The sequence below is a fragment of the Fundulus heteroclitus genome, chromosome 1 (assembly GCF_011125445.2).
Source record: "Fundulus heteroclitus isolate FHET01 chromosome 1, MU-UCD_Fhet_4.1, whole genome shotgun sequence".
NCBI classification, from domain to species: domain Eukaryota; kingdom Metazoa; phylum Chordata; class Actinopteri; order Cyprinodontiformes; family Fundulidae; genus Fundulus; species Fundulus heteroclitus.
In genome coordinates, this window is record NC_046361.1 from 22,845,596 (window position 1) to 22,863,995 (window position 18,400).

General features: G+C 41.0%; 2 protein-coding genes and 2 non-coding genes across 5 annotated transcripts; all 4 read left to right on the forward strand.

The window, feature by feature from the left end:
• Nucleotides 1-261: 261 nt before the first annotated feature.
• Nucleotides 262-333, forward strand: trnae-uuc. Its single transcript has one exon. It is a non-coding gene; the product is annotated as a tRNA-Glu (tRNA).
• Nucleotides 334-5,916: 5,583 nt separating this feature from the next.
• trnah-gug lies at nucleotides 5,917-5,988 on the forward strand. Its single transcript has one exon. It is a non-coding gene; the product is annotated as a tRNA-His (tRNA).
• Nucleotides 5,989-7,661: 1,673 nt separating this feature from the next.
• On the forward strand, nucleotides 7,662-10,281 carry ccdc115 (coiled-coil domain containing 115). Its single transcript, XM_012856280.3, has 5 exons — nucleotides 7,662-7,943; nucleotides 9,094-9,197; nucleotides 9,283-9,395; nucleotides 9,489-9,680; nucleotides 9,850-10,281. Exons 1-5 carry the CDS (start codon nucleotides 7,824-7,826, stop codon nucleotides 10,017-10,019), a joined length of 699 nt encoding a protein of 232 aa, XP_012711734.2. The 5' UTR covers nucleotides 7,662-7,823; the 3' UTR covers nucleotides 10,020-10,281.
• A 1,555-nt stretch (nucleotides 10,282-11,836) lies between these two features.
• Nucleotides 11,837-18,332, forward strand: si:dkey-109j17.5 (zinc finger BED domain-containing protein 4). Of its 2 annotated transcripts, none has more exons than XM_012856579.3 (5): nucleotides 11,837-12,385; nucleotides 12,669-12,899; nucleotides 13,019-13,278; nucleotides 13,363-13,960; nucleotides 14,681-18,332. In XM_012856579.3, the coding sequence occupies exons 1-5, from the start codon at nucleotides 12,236-12,238 to the stop codon at nucleotides 15,521-15,523; spliced, it is 2,082 nt and encodes a 693-aa protein (XP_012712033.2). In that variant the 5' UTR covers nucleotides 11,837-12,235; the 3' UTR covers nucleotides 15,524-18,332. The 2 variants fall into 2 exon arrangements, with proteins under 2 accessions (XP_012712033.2, XP_035993944.1); XM_036138051.1 differs by having other exon boundaries at nucleotides 12,299-12,385; nucleotides 12,752-12,899.
• The last annotated feature ends 68 nt before the right edge of the window (nucleotides 18,333-18,400 follow it).

The following is an 18,400-nucleotide window of genomic DNA, read 5'->3' on the forward strand; positions in this document are numbered from 1 at the left end:
CTCTAGTAAGCTTTGAGAACGTTTCAACTCAGACGTTTGGAAACATGAAATGTACTTCTTTTTAAAGCTAAGTCAACTCGATACACATAAAGCTTACAACTGTTAGCATGGTATGAGCCGCGTCGTTAACATTATGTACAAGCAACGACTTACATCTGTCAATGTCAAAACAACACATAAAAAACAAACACGCAGACTACGCCCATGTATGGTATTGTGTCTACAGCTAAAACGGCTTGTTCAAAGTTGCTGTTTAGCCGGTCCCATATGGTCTAGCGGTTAGGATTCCTGGTTTTCACCCAGGCGGCCCGGGTTCGACTCCCGGTATGGGAACACATTTTTTTTTTTTTTTTTTCTTTTTTGGCGTTTTTCGGATTGTTCATACTAAATACTTCACTACTATACATCGCGTTTACTTACGTTCGTACTTATGAGACCGATGTTCAAATTCAGACTAATGGTAAACTTTACACGTTTAATTTAATATTGATTGAGCAGTTTCTCTCACTGATTTTGCTTCAACAAATAAATCTAAATTATAAAGCTGGTCTGTTTAATTTTATATTCCTATGTGGAAGAAGTGCAGTGGCAAGGGCACTGGATTTGATGAAGGCTGGCTCTCCTGATTGACATAAATGTTTCTTCAGGACAGTATCTTTCCTGAAAGAAGAGCTAAAGCAGCTGGCAGCTAATTAACTGTTTAACACCAAATGTCGAACTGGAAAGTAATAGAGGAGAAGTACAAATTGACTGGAAGAGCAGGGACAAGGGATTTTAGAATTTATGATTGAATAACAGCTTGAAGGACACTTTGCAGTTGGCTTAAATCAGTTTGTTATTGGATCAGGATATTGGCTCAAGATGATGATAAAGATAATGATATGGATAGGGATAGCTAGACGCTGGTAGCTAGAAGCCGAAGAAGCAGAGAAAGGCAATGGTAGTCAGACGGGTGGCGGTTCAGTGAACGTAAGTAATAAAATAAATCTGGAGGAAAATAGCTCTGATGAAGGGAACAATGAAAGACGAAGTCAAGAGAATAAAAAAAATCTAAAAGGAAGATAAGTACATTATTCTTTGGACAATACCAATATCCCATGATCAACAAGAGGAAATATAGAAATGGATAGGAGGCAGTTTACTAATACTCCACAAATCAGAGGAATTAAACATAAAGCTATGATTGTTTAAAATATTTGCAAGGTTGGAAGGTAAAAGAGTCTCTAAGCCCATTACATACTCTGTGAGAACTGAGAAATGAATTGTTGTTCTCAAGGTGGTAAGAACAAGAACAACATACATTTTTGTTCTGACTGTTTATACTTCACGAGAAACTCAACGGCCAAACTCCTTGAAAGCCCTGCCCAAAGTAGCATATGTCACACAAGATTGTGGTCTTTAGACAGACAACACAACAGCCCAATGGCAGACAGGGCAGTTTTAGAATCAATGAAAAAAGAGGAGGAGGAGGAGAACAAAATATTTGAAGTGGAAGAGGAAGAAGATTCCCTGCTGGTGGTAAACAAGTGATACAGGTAAGATGTTTGACCGGTCAATACCACCAGAGCGGTACAGGGTGAATACATTGTCCTAGTTTGACAAAAGCATAAGATACACCACCAAAGAACCAACATGCACCCATACAGCATGCTGATCTCTGCGCAAGAGAGACTAGCGGTCATGACAATTCCGCTTTTCCAACTTAACCATGTCCATCCAAACCTGAACAATCACACAACAGTTGTCAGACATCCTGCGAGAAAAAAAAGTTCTGCCTAGATGATGTGACGAGGACAAGCAGCAAGAACTCCCAAAGCAGGTCTGCGTGAACAAAATGGCGTCATTTGGTTCGCACAGCTGTAGGGGCAAGAACAAATTCCTTGTTTCTCGTGGAGTGTGTAAGAGCCTTTAGGGGAAAACAAGGTGTATCTCGAGGAGGCAGCTATATGCCATTCCACTTAATGGGGATCTAGAAACAATAAAATTCACAATGTAGAAGTTAGCGGAATTAAAACGATAAACAATGTAAGTGTTGACAGCCTCTAAGTACTTCTGCAATTTTGTGCTCCAGCAGTTCCTGATAGAGTGAAGATAGGATTTTCTATGTTTATATGTTCCTCCTCCCCTTTGGTGCTACAAGTATGAAGAGGTATGGTCAAATTGCTGCAGTGTGTAAGAGCAAACACAGATACAGGAATGTGGAGATGATGTTCAAGATAAATGCTGTAATTGTGGTGGGCAACACAGGGCAACATAGGGAGGCTGTGAGTTCAGCGCAGTCGAGGTTCAAAACGTGAAGACAACAAATAAATTGAGCTATGCTGGAGTAAAGAAGGTACAGGAGCAACTAAAGAATTTTGAAGGTAGAATTCCAGCTGTGAGAAGAGATCTAAAGAAGCATGGTAGGAGTAGTAGCCGCCCCATACAGTTTGACAAACTGATTTTTTTTATGCGAACTGCCATCAATTGCACTGATCAAGTTAAACATAAAACTGAAAAGAATAAGATAAAACATCTTTTTAAGAATGAGTAATATTTCTTGGGATCAGATCAAAAAAACTTGAGGCAGATGGCAAACAGGTAGGTACATGTGACACATCAGCAATATATTGCTACAGTGGAATACTAGACGTTTGATAGCAAATGGTCGACCTGAAATTATATTCTTTCACGAAACACGGCTACATAATGTCACAGTTATGGTTCTGTTTAGTTTGATTTTTGACTTATGAGGACTTTTATGTTTACTCTGTGACTATTCAGCCACAAGCACTTACCGCAATTCAGCCACAATTGCAATATAGACTTTTAGATGAAGGAAAACCACTTCAGTATATAATGCTTGAAATATGAACAAAGGAAGGGAAGATTTAGGTGATACATTATTATAATCCTTGTAAGAAATTATCTCTTAGTGTATTGGAGGAGGTACTATTATATTTAGGTGGAAGAGTGATATGGAGTGGGGATTTTAATGCTCATAATGCATAATGGCATGACAACACTAATGGGAATGGGGTTTAACTAGTCCCATTTGGTCTAGCTCGTAGGATTCCTGGATTTCACCCAGGTGGCCCGGTAATGGCTCTTGGTATGAGAACAGAGGTTTAGCTTTGTCTTTGATGTTTTCATTAATTTTAGGATTGTTTTAACTCCAAATAGTTCACCAATATAGATCACTTTTACTTATATTCGTAATTATGAGGCAAATATTCAAATTCAGACTACTTTATAATGATGACAAACTTTAGATATTTGATTAGTCTACTGACAATATAGGTGGTTTCTCTTAGAATAATGCAAAAATATTTTGCTTCAATAAATAAATATAAATTATAAAGCTGGTCTGTTTCATTCTATGTTGTTCTGTGGCAGAACAAGTGCATGGCCAGAGCACTGGATTGGATGAAGGCTGGCACTCCTGATAGATATAAATCTTTCTTCCAGACAGTGTCATTCCTGAAAGAAGAGCTAAAGCAGCACTTGAGTATATAATGCTGTAAATATGGACAAAGGAAAGGGAAAGGAGGATTATTACAATCCTTGTAAGAAATTATCTCTTGGTTTATTGGAGGAGGTGATATTGTATTTAGGTGGAAGAGTGATGTTGTATGGGTATTTTAATGGCCATAATACTTAGTGGGATGACTAGACTAATGGGAATGGGTTAGTTATTGAGGAATTGATGGAGTCTAAAAGTCTTGTATGTATTAATAATGGAGACGGAACAAGATCAAACATCAGAACCGGTACAGAGACAGCCAATGATCTTATGTTAGCAAGGCTCTGTTCTCACAGTGATGGCTTTCCAATAATTGAAGTTGGCTTGAACAAGCAAGAATATGGTACTGGTAGAGTAGAGTTCACTGGGGGAAATATGGAATAGTAGGTGAACAAAAAAAAAAGGAAATTAACAGGAGCTGTGATGTTAACTCATTAAATGCAATGTTCTAATAATCTTTCAAAATTTTAAAAAGGAATCTGGAGTTTCAGAATATTGTTGACTACCAGAAGATGCAAGCTATAGTTAAATTGTTATAACTTATTTAGGCATACAAAAAGAAAACACTCAAGAGAGTTTTGTAACTGTATAGGAAGGCAAACAGAACTTGGGAAAGTCTGGAAGATGATCAAACGAATGAGTGGTAAAAGAAGAAATTTTGGTTACCTTTTTTTAAATAATAATGGAACAATGGAGGTAACCAATGATGAAAAAACTATAATTTTGGCACAAACGTCTATCAAAATGCATAGTTTAAGTAATATTAGTGAGGAAGAGTAGAGCAGCAAACCCATAAGAAAAACAGTAGACAATTAATAGAGAAGGCAACGATGTTATTATTGTGTATTCTTCAATAGTTGAGTTAAGATGTGACCTGAAGAAAATCAAAATGTCCACTCCAAAAAGTGATCAAATGTGTTATGTAATGATAATTCAAGTTTGTGAGTATTAAAATGTGATTTCATTAGACTTCTATAATAAAGTGTGGAAATGTGGAAAATTACTTAACAGTTAGAAAGAGGTAACAGTGACACCAATACCAAAACCCAAGAAGAGTGTACAAATCCTGGAAATTACACACTAATTGCCTTAACTTTCCACTTGTGTAAAATTATGGAGAAAGCTATACCTCAATGGTGTTTTTTGCTGTTTTGCTATATATAGAAAAGGCCTATGAAATTATCTACAAAGAAGGATTATTGATTAAACTAAGGAAAATGGGCATTAGTGGAATAATTTATCAGTGGTTGGAAAACATTTTACTTGAAATAGAGGTAAGAGTTAGATAGGCTCTTTCTGGAACACATGGCTAAGAAAATTAGACATCATGAGGTAAAACAATAACTCTTTTATTATTTTCACTTATGATAAATGATGCTTTTAAAGAAATAGTGAATGGATTGGATTGTTCCCTTTTTGCAGACAATGGAGGCATGGAGGGAATACTAAATTTATTGTTCAAATGGTACAGAATGCAGTCTCTAACATTGGGCAATTGTCTTAAAAATGTAGTTTTCTGTATTCTGTTGATAATACAAAAGTAATGCTTCTTACAAAGAAAACAAATCAAGGAGTAAAACTGAAGTAATTTAACCAAGAGCTTGAGAGAGTGGAACAATTTAAGTACTTAGGGCTATGGTTTGATGAAAAACCTCTCTGGACAGTGTATACACAAAAATAAACTGATACCCAACACAGGCAACTTTCCAATCCTGCTGGGAGAAGGAAAGAGCAGTCAATAAAACATTTGCTTGGACCAAGATACAGCAAACAACTGCAGTTAGAAACAAATCCTTTAGATATCATTCTAATAGTGCCATTGCAGTTGTACTACCCTCGACCTGATGTGGTGGATTTAACAAAATTAAGGAAAAAGAATTGAAATAATGCTGTCACTTGTAATTTAGTAACAGTACAGGAGTAGTTTTTATGACATCCCTGAGTCCATCAGGTCATACAGGGGTAGTATTGTTCCATAATTCAAACTTCAAATAAGGAGGAAACTAAATGAGGAATTTTCTATCTACGCTGCAGAAAATATTGCATTGTTATTTTCAGCAGAGCAGATTAAGGAGACAAGATCATTAATTGTGGTCTATTCAGATTCAGGTTCTTTGTTAGTTAGTTTATACAAAGAATTCATTCAGAAAGCTGTGCTGGTATTCTGATAGACATCCAGCCTACATGATACATATTCAGATGATGGGGTTAGCAGTTGTGTTTCTCTGGGTACCTGCTCACATGGGCACGAAAGAAAATGAAATGGCAGTGAAAGGACCAATAGAAGATGTTTCTTTGATTTATTTTTTTTATTATTCCTGGAAATTATCATTACTGGCTTATGGGGCATTATTAATCAGAAGCTTTAAACATTTATTTGTTAATGTCTCATCATATCAGTCACCCAGTAGCTCGCCGTGATCGTATAGTGGTTAGTACTCTGCGTTGTGGCCGCAGCAACCCCGGTTCGAATCCGGGTCACGGCAGGGTTAAATCCCTGGCACGGCTTGGGTGGAATTTTTGTGGGGGGTCATGGCTGAGTAGTTAGAGCAGTGTGCTTGCACTCTGTGCAAGTACCCAGTTCAATCCCAGTGCCGGCACTCTGGGTCCCTAAACAAGACCCTTTACCCCAGATTGCTCCCCGGGCACCGCACATGGCAGCCCACTGCTCCCCTAGGGGATGGGTTAAATGCAGAGAACACATTTTGTTTTAATGTATGTTCCAATGACAATAAAGATGATATTACTATTACTACTATATCAATATCAATATCATTTTTTAGTTAACGCTTTTAATGTGATTCCAGTAACACAAAGTGCTTCACACATTGTTTACATTGTTTTACATTGTTTATATTTAAATTGTTTACATAAATCGCTGCTGCATCTTTATCCTGAAATTTAGTGCAATTTACTGTGATTTTTCAAGCTGTATGCAAACAAAATTTCGTTCTGTACGCACTTTGTTCATACATAATGACAAATAAAGCTGTCTAAAGTCTAAGGTCAGAGCAATACATAATAGGGCTTTTATTGGGCTTTTATTATTTCATTCACTTGTGGGGGAAAGCCAGATAACATACAGTTTACCTTAAGGTAGACAGACAGAACCGTAGCAGTCCATAAATTGATTTATAATTGTGTTATCTATATACCATCAGTTTGTTAAAATTGTAACCTTAATGTTTACATCTTTTTCAAATGACTACATCGATCTTACCTGCATTTGCGACATGATCTGAAAATATGTATTACTTAGAGAGAGTGATGAGACTTCGCTTGTGCACGCTTTTGGGAGGTGGGACCTGGGGGGGAGTACCAAATGAAACCACCAAATCTTGCGCATGCGCTTTAGTCATAAGCTCGCTGATAACCGCTCCAAAAATCCTCTATTGGGCCTTGAAGAAGGACAAAGAAAATAACAACCAAGAGTGAAAGTGATAAGAGTGTAAACCAGTTACCATCGAATAATGAATGATAATCTTATAGCTTATTCTAAAAAAGTATTTTCCTTATGAAGAGATTTCTAAGATTGTATTGCTTTTTTTTCCCTGTTTAACCTTAATTGTTAATTAATTAATTAATTAATTAATTGAACTTTATTGATCTCACAATGGAGAAATTCACTTCTGCATCTTAACCCATCCCCTTGGGGAGCAGTGGGCTGCCACTGTGTGGCGCCTGGGGGGTTAAGGGTCTTGCTCAGGGACCCAGAATGGCAGCTTGTGGGAGTTTAACTCAGAACCTCTGGGACTGAAGCTCTGTGCTCTAACCACTAGGCCACCACTCCCCCTAATTCTGCTCTTTCCCTGATATTCTCTACGGTTATAGCCTAAATGATCTATTGTTTCAGTTTCCTGATATAATATGCGTCTTCCTGGTTCATGTTTGCCCATTTTATACAATGTTGAATTAAGTCCCAGCTGTAGTCTAGTGATTTTTCTATCCTACATTCTGTAGCAGTTCTAACTTCTCCCACCTTCCTGTGAACTCCATAGAACCATCTTTTATACCTTCTTCCTTCTGTTTTTGTTGTTTTCTCTCAACTTAACTGTATGGTAACTGGTTTAGCAAAATAAATACATTGGGTTTTTTTTCTTCTTTGGCACGTTTGCCCTGATTTACACTCCTTGCCGGTTGGTGGCGGTAATGCGCCAAATTGTTGTTTGCCAACCACCAAGTGAAGGAAACGCGGTGTCACGTGACTATCGGGGTCATGTGACGCTACACGGAAGCTGTAAGCGTCGTCTTGAGTTTGTGTGGTGTTGCTTGTGAAGGCGATTGAAACTGTAGGGAACGCATTTATTTCTAAACAGCCGACATGGGTGTCTCAGAAGGAGAAGAGTCTCATCTCCTACTGGATGAAAAGCTGCTCTGTTTTATGGAGCAGCTCGAGTTACTGGAGGAGAAACGAAACACTCTGAACTCCCTCATCGAGCAGGTAGAGAAACTGTAAGATGTGCAGTAAAATTCTCTTCAAAGCTAACTCTTTCGGCGTGGATATTCATCTTCAAGAGCAGTCCTTCAACAATAAAAAAAAAAGCCAGCGCGAGACTGTTATTATGCCTTTTTTGTGTATCAGCAATTTGCAACTCTTCAAATCAAACAACTTAATCACAAGATTGACCACTTTATTAATAGATTTTGAATCAAACTAATGTGATCAGATTTTTGTTTCCCCCACAAGAAAAGTAAAACATAGATGAGTTATGTACCATTTTGTAGTGGTCAGAGTAAATGTCACTTAATTAACTTTGTCATTGTCAAAAAACAAAACAAAAAAAAAACTTAACTTTTCACTATTAAAAGCAGTGGCTCATAACATTCTGCTTTGAAACAAAGACTACATTTAGTTATTTTTTTTAATAAAAAAAGTAGAATCTTTAAATGGATGTATTAATCACTTAAAGTTTTGAACTTCAACCTTTTGTGCTAAGTGTACATTTGCCCACATACAAAATCAGATGCTCACCTATCCATAATAAAAACTGACCTTCAAAAAAAATTCTTTAAAATGTATTTTGTATTTATTTAATTCAATGATGGATGTGTTGTACCAACGTGTCAAAAATAGGTCCTGGCTATTTTGCTTACAGAGGGATAAAAGTGGGACAGCAACTTGAAAATGGCAAATAAGTCGATTTTCAAAGGGCTGTCAAAGCCATTCAAGTAATCACAAATGGGGGAATTGGAGCACAAACAGCAGCCTTACTGATAACTTCTTGTATGAGCAGTAAAGCAGAAGATCCTTATCAGGCTATAAATAAAAACACAAAACTGCTAATATGTGGGCTGTGAGTAATACTAATGCATTGTCAAATGTATTCTTAATACTCACGTTTGCTTCTGTTTAATCCAAGCAGCTGGGTGAATTTCACCTCATTGTGAGGTTTGGTCAGTGTTTGGAACGGCATTCTTTAACGTTTACCTAAATTTAGTCGTATATCTGAAAGTGATATATCCCCTATCAACATAAACACCATTTACAAGCAACTGTTTATTAGCCATTTCACCTGATTGGCTATTCTGACTCTTTCAACTTCAGTCTTTTATAGTTTGTATTTTTACTTCTGTTCTCTTCCTCTGTTTAGGGCTGGTTTTCCATAAGCAAGGCACGCTATTCTATGGGAAACAAACAGGTTTCTGCTCTTCAATTTGCAAACAAGATGGAGCCTCTGGTTTCTGTGCATGTTAGGTATGGAGTCATAAAATAAATGCTTTCAAGACAATTGTTATGTATTTTTAGTTCCTGCTTATCTTTCTGTGCATTTCTCCCACAGAACCTTGGAAAATGCAAAGGTGGAATTTTGCACTGAAAGATCTTCACAAAAGTGCAGTGACGAATCTACAAAAGATCCAACATCAGTAGAGGATATTGGGCCTCAAGAAGAAGGTGATTGATTGATAAAAATGTGTTCTGCTTATATCTGACATGAGTTACGACCTTTCAAAAAGATCATCACTCTTATTTGATTTGAGTTTACAGGTATCAGGCGGAGAAAAACGACAAAAAGCGGTGACAAAGAACAAAGGGAAACTGGGGGTACAGGCAGTGAGAAAGCTCCTGAGGTAAACCTGGTTGGTAAAAGAGACCATAATCCTCAGCAGGACCCACTAAACTGGTTTGGGATTTTGGTGCCACAGTCTCTAAAACAAGCACAGTCATCATTTAAACAAGGTAGGGTTATAAACATACAAGAAAATATTTGCCAAAGCATAGCTCTTCGTGTGCTATAGCTAAAGAAAATGCTTTATAAAGTGTAAACAACCAGTTTGGTTGTATAATATAAATTCTAATGGATCATTTATTTTTCTCACTTGTGGTTCTCCTGTCTATTCCATTGCAGTAATAGAGCTGTCAGCTGAGATTGCAGCACTCCAGATCGCGGTTTTAAACACCAGACAGGAGCTGAAGCACGACTTGAGAAGCCATGACTCCCCTTCTGGTGCTAAACTAAATGCCTCTGCTGGATCGAAGCAGAGGAAGGCGGACCTTCCTTCAGCAAATGAGAGTTAGTCCCTCAAGGTGTCAGACTCAGAATATCAGAAAAGTTCTTGCTGGAAATAAAGGGTGGAAATAACAGGCAGAGCAGGTTCTGTTTCATGAACTATTGTGGATAATTTTTCTTTAATTTCTTGATGTTTTTACTGCTAAATGTGTAACTTATTTGAATTTGTGAATATATGTTTGAATTTCTAATACAGAGGAATTCCAACGCGGTTTGTGAAAGTTCCAGTAAACTGTCATCGCAACTTTAATAAATGTAGAATCAACTACACCTTTGTCTAGATCTTTTACATCCCTTTGGCCACAGGTTAAATGAAGATCATGGAGAACTAAAATGTATTGCATTCAAGGACCTACAAAAACCGCATGTTGAAGGCTAGCAAGCTGGTGTAGCATTTGTTTTTTTGCTGGTCACAAACATTTCTTTGTAGTTAATTAATTTAGTGATGCCAAGTTTAAATTTCGGTGATCTTTTGCAATACATTCTCTTTTAATTTAAACATGGTATTTTCCAATTTTGTACACCGCATATTACATGCTTCCTAAGAGCATGTGGTTTACCCTTTTGCTGTCAAAACAGCCCTGACCTGTCAAAGTATGACAAACGCATCAAAACTCTCCTTGCACTGAGTGAATGTCTGAGAGTTAATTCGTAGCACAATGATTACAGTTGACCAAAGTCCTTCACAAATCAGTGAAAAGACACCAACTATACACTCCAAAATATAAAAGTATATGATAAAAGTAAGCAAACAAGCATCCTTCTGTTCTAACAGGGCCTCTACTGAAATTTAAAGATAAATAATAAAAGATGTACAGAAAAATGGCCTGACTTTCACAGTTTTGATAGAGCCACTGCAAAATGTGTTGCCTTGAATTTATATTTTAGATTCAACCTCAGTAAGTTTAAGAGAAATTGGTTGGTTGTCTGAAGAGCTCTGACTGGAATATAAATGCATAGCAAATCATATAACATAGCGTGGCGATGCATGACCATGTAAAAGCTTACAATCCGCTCTATACGTGTTCCTGCTACTGTAGCACCTTTATAGAAGATGGGCTGCTGCATTCAGGTTAGTATGTGGGCTAACTTGAACATTTTAGAATAGTTCACCAGCAAATTTATGCTAGAATGCTAGGTCCAAGAAATAAAGATTATGGGTAACAATTCTGCCAAGAAAGTGGCCAAACGTCCAGCCAAGATTGTTCCGGGATCTTATTGATGCCTTCAAAAAAGTGTTTGGGTTCCCTGCAGCTCAGGAACAATTATCAAATAGGTGAGGCTGCAAATTTTAGTAGGTGCAATTTAAATCCTATGTGGATAAAGAAAACACGTCAAAGTCATAGCTGCTGCAATTGTTTTTTCTTTTTCGTTTTTTAAGTCATCTGCCAGGACCCAGTCGGTCAAAGCAGATGACCGTTCACACTGAGCCTGGTTCTGCTGGAGGTTTTCCATCCCCGTTAAAGTGGAGTTTTCCTCTTCACTGTCGCTTCATGCATGCTCAGTGTGAGGGATTGCTGCAAAGCCATGGACAATGCAGACGACTGTCCCTGTAGCTCTACACTCTTTCATGAGGAGTGAACGCTGCTTGTCAAAGACTTGATGCAATCTACTGGATTTCTTTAGATAGGAAACTTTGACCAATCTGTACAATTTGATCGAATTTGACTTTGGAAAGTGCCTTGAGATGACATGTATCATGAATTGGCGCTATAATAAAATTGAATTGAAGTATCTCCTTTAAAATGGTTAAAGTAGATCGACCTTTTTTTTTTGATATGACAATTTGATGAATATATGTAAAATTATGAACTACACTGTGCATCCTTATCCTGATATAAGAGTTAACAGCGTTCCAGGGCTGTGGGCATGCCTCCTCCGCTTCACTTGCGTCCGAGCGGCGGAAGGGAGCGCAGGCAGCTCCGAGGTGGCCTCATGGTTCTGGTATTGATGTTTCCAGACATCCGCCGCTGCCGCTGCTGCTTGTGTAGCCCGACCGCGGCCCAGTTTGGATGCGCACGCTGCGGGAAGCCCTTCGAGTTCAATCCGCCTTTTTGTCCGTGGAGCGATCGTTCTTGCGTGCAGTGAAACCGGGGAGGATTGGGATGTAAACACGCCGGCCTGCCTGCGTCTAGGATCGGAGGCGAGGTGAGGGTTGATTCCTCGGACTCAGACCGCCCTGCTGATTTCACGCTGGAGCGGCGGAGCAGCTGTTCGCTACCAAATGGCGTCAGTTTCGAAAGTGTCCATCCTGGATTACTTCAATATTGTTTTCGAGGGCGAAAATGGTAAGATCGAGTCCAACTGCAAGGCTTGTGGCACCCGAATCCAGGCGAAACGCAGCGTCACGTCCAACTTCGTTACACATCTAAAGGTTTGGGTTTTTTTCTTAATCAAATATTATAATATCTCCCTGGTAACCGAAAGGGGGAAAAAAAAGATGTTTACGTCCTGTTGTGATCAGCTGGACCTACAGCATCTCTTCAAATTGCTGGATCAGCAAAGACAGACTGTTGCTTCTGTGTTATTGAGTTTATTCATTCCTTCACCAAAATAAATACTCATATCTACATCATGTTATCCGCCACACATATATGGCCTGTTAAACATGTTGTCCAGTTACATTTATATGAAGCTTATCTTTCTCTCCTGTTTAGCGTAAACACCCGGCTATCTATGATGACTTTGTGAAAAGGAAGGATATGAAGAGAGAGGGTTATTCCTCTGCTTGCCTGCACAGCTTCACCACCAATGGAGGAAACCCCCGCTTCACACTCCCTGTAACAACTGGAGCAGGAGCAGGAGGGGGAGAAGGAGTGGGCACCCTTGAGGGTGGAGGAGGCCCGGGAGGAGGGGGGACTAAGTTTGACCGGCATGACCCCCGTCAGGTATGTGGCACTGCCTCTCATCCTTGAAATGTTGCTCCCTTTGGTATCTTTCAAATTTCTACAAAGCTCATCGGAGCTGGGCGGTGTGATCTTACCATGTGCTATTCCCTGGACGATAGGTTCTGATCTCTGAGGCCATAGCTAAGATGATCGTGCTCGATCTGCAGCCGGTGTCCATAGTGGAAAATCAAGGCTTCAGAGAGTTGCTGCAGCTCCTGGAGCCACGCTACACCCCCGAGCCCCAGCACTACATGCAGGGACAGCTGCTTCCCGCCTACGCTTACCAGGCTCAGCTGGCTACACGTCAGGCCGTAGCGTCGGCACACGCCCTCAGTCTCAGTTTGGATCTCTGGAGGAACCAGAGTCACACGGCTTCAGGGTGAGGTGGTAAAATAAACCGTTTCAACAACAAAACAGCCCCGTGGTTAGATTCCCTAGCTGAATAGTCGCTCTCTCTTTGTAGGTACCTCGGTGTCACCTGCCATTATCTTGCATCTGACTGGCAGATGCGTTCAGCTCTCCTGGCCTGCCTCCCGCTGACTTGCAGCAGCTCCGTGAGCCGCGTACTCTCGGATTTTGACGAAGTGTGTCATTCGCACGGTGTGTCGGGGAGAGCGTTTTGTGTCGTTGCGGACCCTTTTTCAGCAACGGCGACGGCGAGGCCATGTTGTCTTCCCGGCTTCCTGGTTCCCCCTCTTCTTACTTCCAGGCAAGATGATGATCCCGCAGACCAAGACTTGAACAACGGTAAACACGCCGAGCAATGGATCAGCAACGGCCACGGGTGTAATGGAGAGGACGCAGACTGGGGGGAGTCATGGGAGCAGGGTTTGGGCGTTTGCCGGGTAGACTGTTTCTCTCGCTCTCTGGAACAGTGCGTCAGAGAGGGCCTGTTCTCCTCCCCGCAAATCTCCTCTGCTCTGACCAAGGTTGCACGTTTCTATAACTACATTACGTCTGCTGTGCCTCCTGAGAAACTCATCCAGCTGTTTGATGGGTGGTTGCCTGCGGGAACCCGAAACCTCCACGATACCGCTGTGGATTGGGCGGCTCAACTTAAGGCAAGTGACGTTATTAAGGTCACAAAAAAGGAAACTTTTATATATGTATTACCCCCTACTTTAGCTTTTACTCTGTTTAACGTAGGCACATTTCCGTATGCACCAACAAAACGTTTCTGCAAGTATTTCATGGAGGATGCAAACTGGTTTTAAATTCTAGTGCAACTATAGGCAATCAATTTCAAACCACAATCCAGTGCTGGCATATCCTGTCCAGTCCAATTCAGTCCCTTCCAATCCGATTAAGATCAGTCTCCCACTATAATCCAATTCCATATAATTACATTTATACAATGGCAAGCCGTAAACGTTCTAAATAAAGACAACCAGTGGATTGCATTGGATCTTTAATTTCATTTAACCCCCCATCGTTAGACATCACAGCGTAGTGGCGACAGTGGACGCTAGCAGACGCAGTCTCAGAGATGGTCAAATCTTCGAGCTTAATCTTAAAAGAGACGGTTTATTTGCCATCTGAATAGACTCTTTATGTAGTCTTACTACACCTCAATATATTTGTGCATAGAGGTAATATCACTATAAGTGGTCATATAGTCAATAATTGGCATACACAGCTACCCTGTCATTTGACATGAGTAGGGGTATACAAATCTGACATGAAGAGTGCAATTAAAATGTGTTCATATCTATCAATAATGCAAATGTATTGATATGTGCTCCCGTAGCTGTTTCAAATCTGCACTTTTATTTTTGCTGCAGGTTCTTCGGCGGCTGTTGGACTCGGTGGAGTTCCTGGAGGAGATGAGCAGTCCAGGGGAGGTGGCGTTGAGTAGCTCAGAAAGGGCCCTGCTGAGGGAGCTCATTGACATTTTGGAGCCCTTCACCGAGGCCTGGGACATGGTGCACGGAGACACACAGAGAGACCCGCAGACAGACAGACACGTGTCCATCAGCCTGGCTCTGCCGTGTGTTCTCGGTCTGCGTAAGCACCTCTCGGAGACATCGACTCCCCACTGCCCCGCCCTGCTGCTCGGCCTGAGCCAGTCACTGGAGCGCCTTCTGGCTCCAATCCTGGAAAACCCCCTCTACGTTACCGCAACCACTCTGGACCCCCAGTTTAAACTTACATGGAGCAGCAACCCTGACTGGCACAAGCAAGTTCTCATAGAGGAGCTATCCAAACACTGCACAGCCTCCCCACCAGCCGATCTCAACACAGACTTTCACTCTCAGTCCCAAACTCTTCCTACCCCGGCGCCGTCTCCGGTCTCCTCGCTTTCTCGGCCCTGCAAACTGTTCTCTTTTATCAAGCAGAGACCTGCGACGCAGGCTAAAAGCCTGGAACAGGAGTTATCTGTGTACCTTCGCGAGGAGCCCACGGATGAAGAGGCTTTGCATTACTGGCGGCGTAAAGCCATTGACTTTCCTCTGCTAGCTCAAGTAGCCAAAAGAGCATTTACCATACCTGCTTGTGACACAGTGGTGGAGAGTATCTTCTCTACAGCTAGGCGCCTCCTGTTGCCGGAGAGAGGCCACATCCTACCAAAGAACTTGGAGACACTCATCTACCTCAAAGCCAACTACAAATTACTGTGGACTTAAAGCTATGTGTCACGTATATTTTATCTAAATAGCAACCAGAGGGGTTCTAGTTTTAGTTAGGGTGACTTCTAGGATAAAACTTTTGTTTGCTGTAAAGCGCCACGAACTAGCAACATAACATATGGCAGACTTGTTATTATGAGACTGAAAACTAGTTTCCTTTATTGAGTTGGTTTTTAGATGTAGATATTCTGCATATAGATTTCCACACTATGAGCTGCTGACAAAGCTGCCTGAGACCAGATCAAGACTAAAACAGCCTGGTCTGACCTTTACTCTGACTTTATTTTGCCACTTTGGGTTCTGCAGACTGCCACTAACCTCCTACTCGGTTTCCAGCTTTTGCTCAGTGAATTAGCTGTGCAAGTCTTACTTACAGTCATGGGAGAAAGAAAGTTTATTTGCTGTCAATACAGTCCATCCATCCATTGACATTCGTTATCTGCACCCGCTTTTCCATGCGGGGTTGCGGGGGTGGATGATTCCTATCTCCAGCAGCCATTGGGTGAGAGAAGGTAACACATAGACCCAAAGGAAAAAAAACAATCATATACACACACCTAATGGCATTTTGGAGAGGCCAATTAGCCTAACAGTCATGCATTTGGACTGTGGGAGAAAGCTGGAGTACCCAGAGAGGACCCACACGTGTGCAGGGAGAACAGAAAGACCCCAGAGTAGGAACCCAGGACGTTTGCATGTTGCAAGGCAACAAGTTTACCAACTGTGCCACCATACAGCACCAATACAATCAGTACAGTGAAGTTAAAAAAATAAGTGCTTGTAGAACCGACTTTAGCCGTCATAACTTTAATTACTAGTTTTTTTTTTTTTTTTTTTTTTTTTTACTAGTTTCCGACATGGTTGGAAGGAATCTTGACCCACTTTGCTCTTCAAAGTTGCTTTAGTTCATTCCGATTTGCAAACTTTTGTCTTCTCACCGCCCCAACTGCTTTTATATAGGTGCTCGGACTTGCTTAAAATCAAATATACAAATGCTTGTGACTACCAGCATATTGGGTCCTTTTTTTCTTCTTCTCAAAGCTTATAAAAGGAGCAAGGGTGTACATATTTTTTTTCTCCCTTATTATATTGACAGTAATAAAAAGTTTATTTTTTTCCCATGAATGTATATACAGTTACTCTTCTGGCTGCCAGTAATTCACTTATTGTCACCTGAGAAGCAAGACATCCACTGCAAAACAGTATATTCATCCCCTAATTTGTTCCTTCAATGACTGTATCCCTCATCATCAGATCATCAGAATAAAAGAATTTCAGTTTTTAACACTGAGGTGCTTCTTGTTGGAACATGTCAGAGGCTTTAAATATTTGAACACATTTCGATCTGTCATTTCCTAAGATTATAGGTAGGCTCTATTAGAATGAGCTTCACTATTAGAATGTCTTCTTATTTTTCTGCTTTTGAACCTTGAGGAATTAAATTGGACTGGGTCCTGAAAGGCTGACAGAATAGCAGCTGATGGGGGTCACAGAGGACTTTCCTTGATTCATGTCACAGCAATAGCCTAAGTAAGCCAACTTGGAAGAACACTGACGGTAGCCGCGCATGCTAGCCTTTATTCAGGCACTCGTTGAGTAGGTGCCAGTCGGGAGGCAGGGTTATTGCTATACTGCCATTAAAGTCAAATTTAAGTCCGCAGGCAGGCAGCTGAAGCAGCCAACAGATCAGCTTTCTCCTTACCATCAGGTGGACTCACCAAACGGCTCCGCTAAAACAAGGGTGCTCTTGAATTACAGCAGGGGTTTGAAATCAGCAAGTTTTGAAAGTGAGCACTTGCAGAAACGGCTTTGTTTCAGGGCAACCGTTTTGTTGTTTCTGCCGAGAAACTACTTCAGAGGGAATTTCTCCGTAGATAATTACTATGAGAGGTTGCTGTGATCTTAATGATTATCACCACGGGACGCCTGTGCAGATCAAGATGCGGCTGCTGAGATATCCGCATGGACGTATCATGGCGGTCGTCTTCGAGATGTGTTTTGTGTGCTTGGTCTCTGGGTGGGTTGTTGTTGTTTGTGAGCGTATCTGGAGCAGCTTGAAGCATCGCTCCCACTTGCTCCCTCCCTCCCCTCGGTTGTGACAGCTCATCCATTTGAGTTAGGCGACCGGGCCGGGATGCGGCCCTATTGGTAATTGCCTCAGAAATGAATTACTTGGCAAAGAGCGAGACAGAGGGAGGGAAGGAAATTGTAATTGAACTGCCCCCGCCTCGCTTTATCCCTCCTGCCTCTCCCTCTTGCTTCAGGTTATTACATCTGCAGTGCAGGGAGACATTTTCCATCTGAACAACTACGCACACCCTCACAAAACCGATTTCTCCCCTCCCCCCCCGCGACACAATGGCCTCGGCAGCATGCCGTATTGATGCAGGGTGATTTCAGAGATTGATTGCTCGCAGCCGCATACGCACAGGGTCACTCTGCACTTATGCGCTCTTGGAGGGACCAATACTCTCTTAAATATTGTGTTTATTCACACTACCTTGCTCCAAATAATCTCCTGTTTTCAGTACCCTTGGCCTCCATATAATGTCTGATGCACTGCAGGACTTCAGAGTTGGCGCAAAGGAAAAAAGCTGGTGCTCGGTATTGAAATAGCCCCGGTTACCCCATGCATGCATGCAGCCAAGCAACGTTATTAATAACGTGCCTGTTGCCTGCTTGTTGACAGATAGGAAGTCTGACGGATTAAAGAAGAACAGTGTTTGAGTTTGTTTCTCTTTTTGCTTTGGCAACCGGTTGAAAGGTGGCCGAAATAATAAAAAAATAATCTTTTCCCTACCCTGTACGCATTTACACTGTGTCATGATCTGTCCTTTGGCCTTTTCGTAGCCAGGTCATAGGAAAGGGGGGGGA